The following is a 3,021-nucleotide window of genomic DNA, read 5'->3' as shown; positions in this document are numbered from 1 at the left end:
GGGTCAGATGTTGAGGTTTTACCTCGGCGATGGGTCAGATGTTGAGGTTTAACCTCGGCGATGGGTCAGATGTTGAGGTTTTACCTCGGCGATGGGTCATATCTTGCATTCCTAGATCCTGGGCCGAAGTATTAAATTTGTCTGTTGTTTGAAGGCACTGGGCCAAGCAGACCTAAACAAAAATTCACTTCAGTCCAACAAACCAAAAAGTCGCTGCAAAAACTTGAAATCTTTGTTTGTTACTTAAACAAAAACGTTTCACTCTTAACTTGAACTTGTTCAATAGTTGTAGAACAATATGCCTTAGAAATGAAGGTACCACCTCATTCAGCAAATGTAATGCCATCTGTTCAGCACAATAACTCTTCTTGGGAAAACCTCTGTGAGCTTCAAAGTGTGTTTTCATAATTTAGGTCTTTTTTAATGTTTCCGTTTTCATCAACCTCTCCTGATGCCGTACTTCAAGGAGTGTCCAAAAAGGTTTGATGAAGATGAGGCTTTATATGAGGCTCTTGAACCTAATTTTTATGAATACAGAACTTGCTGCTCCTTGGATTATTTGTCTGTTTTTTTTCAGGTTAGGCTGAGTCCGTCTTAGGTGTAAACGTCAACTAATGCAGCTGATTTTTCCTGTTGATTTAGTTTTTTTACTTGATGATGCTGCTGAAGTAAACTTATTTTGCTTTCATCTGCATAAAAAATCCCTTGTGATAAGAGCAAGGATTAACATCTTCACCTTTGTGATGTTTTGATCTGCAGAGCCAAGCAGAGAGGGAGCAGCTCCCGCTTCGTCCGGGGACCCTATCCAAACTCAGAGCCCACATCGAGGCTGTCATCCTGGCCTTACCAGAGGACCTACAGGGCATCCTCCACAAGCCCCCCACCTCATGATCCTCCTATGTTTAGCCTTTCAGGAGGTAATAGGTCTGTTGTAGGTGGGGCTGGGTCCCCGCTGGGTCAGACTGGGGGCTCACTGAGCTCTGGGATCATGTGGTTTAAATCGAAATACTGGACGGTCTAGAGCTGCCAGATGAAGTCATATGGAACGGAGAGAAAGGAGAGCTGTATGGACTCAAGTTCTCGCACAGTTCACTACTAACCCTGAGCCAGGTGGGGGGGGGGGATTAACGGCCCCCAGCTGACTTTTTTTACTCTCTGATTTTTAACTTCAGAACATTTTTGTTTTTTAATTTTGACCTTTTGCCATCGGGCTGTTCCAGCCTGACAGTGTTCGGTTTTCATCGATTGTTGTAAAGAAGTGCTGTTCATCGCTACCAGGACCAGGGAGTCCTACCCTCACAAACACTGATTAATGCAAACGAACTAAACCGAGGAGAGCCAAGAAGTGCATTATATTTATATTTCACTAAGATCTTCATCTTTTTAACACCTTAAACCCAAACAGCATCCAGAACCAGCACCCCTGATATAATCAGCACTAATCTGCTGCTGTAAAGCGTCGCTCAGGGGCCCATCACACCGCTACCAGTCTCACATATCTCTGCAAAGGAAGCTACAACTAGTCGAGGATCTCTGCAAAAAATATCCTGCAACCTGCTTAGTGCAAATTTTACTGGGTTTTTCTGTGTAATTTTAACTGATCTGAGTCCAGCTTAATACGGTGGATAAGGGGGAAGAATATATGATATATGGCAATATATGATTTTATAGCAAAAAAGGTTCTGCAAATCAAGACTAACACACAAAAGAAAAAAAAATCACACAAAGAAAAAATGTTGCAAAGGAAAAAAGTTGTGATCACAGAAAAGTGGAAAGAACCTGTGGGCTGAATTCAAATGGTATTTGCTGACAAACACACAAAAATGCATCGCATCCCACTCGCACCATTGGAGACGGACCCAAAAGAGACTGGCCGCCCAATCACATTGTAGAATTATGATTGTAGGCGGGACATACATGCTGAGCCCACAGCTAAATGAAACAAACATGGCGGTGCAGGAGGATGTAGTATAGCTGCTGCTTTCACGTCTTTTTGTCAGCTTTGAAAGAGGAACTGCAGGAGCATAAAGTTGGTTTGGTTTTTAATGGCTTTTTTTCATGGGTTACAGTGATTGGCTAGAACAACACTTTGATAGGAGGGTTCTAGGTCTTGGTCCGCCTAATCAGCCGGAGAGCTTCTGTATATCCTCCTTTCCTAGAACGGATTGGATGGGAAGTGGCCCAAATTAATGAGTGGTGAAAATGATTAATCAAACATCAACACACAATGCATGCAAAGGAAACATACTGCAAATAGCAAAAGTACTGCAAGAGAAGAAGAGCTACAAATTAGCTTCATGTAGCAGAAGTGCTCCGTACACTAGGGGGAGCCGTGGTGCTCATAGATTAGGAGATTAATCGATTGAGAGGAAACCTTCCCTCCACATGTCGTCTCTCCACCATCTTCTTTCTCGATTGGGAACGAATCTGGAGCCGAAACGGCATAATTGATATTTGGCTATCTGTATAAAGTTGAGAGAAAAAGCCTTTGGCTTTATTATTATTTTCCTAATGAATGTTGAACTAGATGGAAAAAGATTTTATAAAAAGCTTTAAGACAAGGGCTGTTTTAATTATAATACATCTAGACTTTGCACCTGTTTCTTGTCTTCGGAGGGTAGAATTTCTTCGGGTTAAGGTTAAGCCCAGGGCGGGATTCAATTCTGATTATTCGAAATATTTTGACTGACTAGCACAGGGGTGGGCAATTCCAGTTCCTGGGGGCCCGGTATCCTGCATCTTTTAGATGTGCCTTTGGTTCAACACACCTGAATCAAGTACTCAGATAATTGGGAGGACTCTGCAGGAACCGACTGCATACTGAGGAGGTAACTCAGCCATTTGATTCAGGTGTGTTGGACCAAGGATGGATCTAAAAGTTGCAGGATACCGGCCCCCAGGAACTGGAATTGCCCACCCCTGGACTAGCATTAAAACTAAAACCAATCTGAGCAAAATTATCTCAGTAATATTAAAAAGGTTTTGAACTGGAGACAAAGTTAACCACCTGTTGAAACTCAG

General features: G+C 42.6%; 1 protein-coding gene across 1 annotated transcript in view; it reads left to right on the top strand.

The window, feature by feature from the left end:
* dennd6a (DENN/MADD domain containing 6A) overlaps positions 1-2,575 on the top strand; it is a 36,517-nt gene extending 33,942 nt beyond the window's left edge. The window contains exon 19 of the mRNA XM_015400665.1: positions 760-2,575. Within this exon, the coding sequence (XP_015256151.1) occupies positions 760-891 (132 nt within the window). The 3' untranslated portion in view covers positions 892-2,575. The remainder of the gene's footprint in view (positions 1-759) is intronic.
* Positions 2,576-3,021: the final 446 nt, after the last annotated feature.

The sequence above is a fragment of the Cyprinodon variegatus genome, unplaced genomic scaffold (genome assembly GCF_000732505.1).
Source record: "Cyprinodon variegatus isolate N-32 unplaced genomic scaffold, C_variegatus-1.0 Scaffold1131, whole genome shotgun sequence".
Classification (NCBI taxonomy): Eukaryota; Metazoa; Chordata; class Actinopteri; order Cyprinodontiformes; family Cyprinodontidae; genus Cyprinodon; species Cyprinodon variegatus.
Note: the sequence above shows the minus strand (reverse complement) of the source record. Positions and strands in the feature narration are given on the sequence as shown.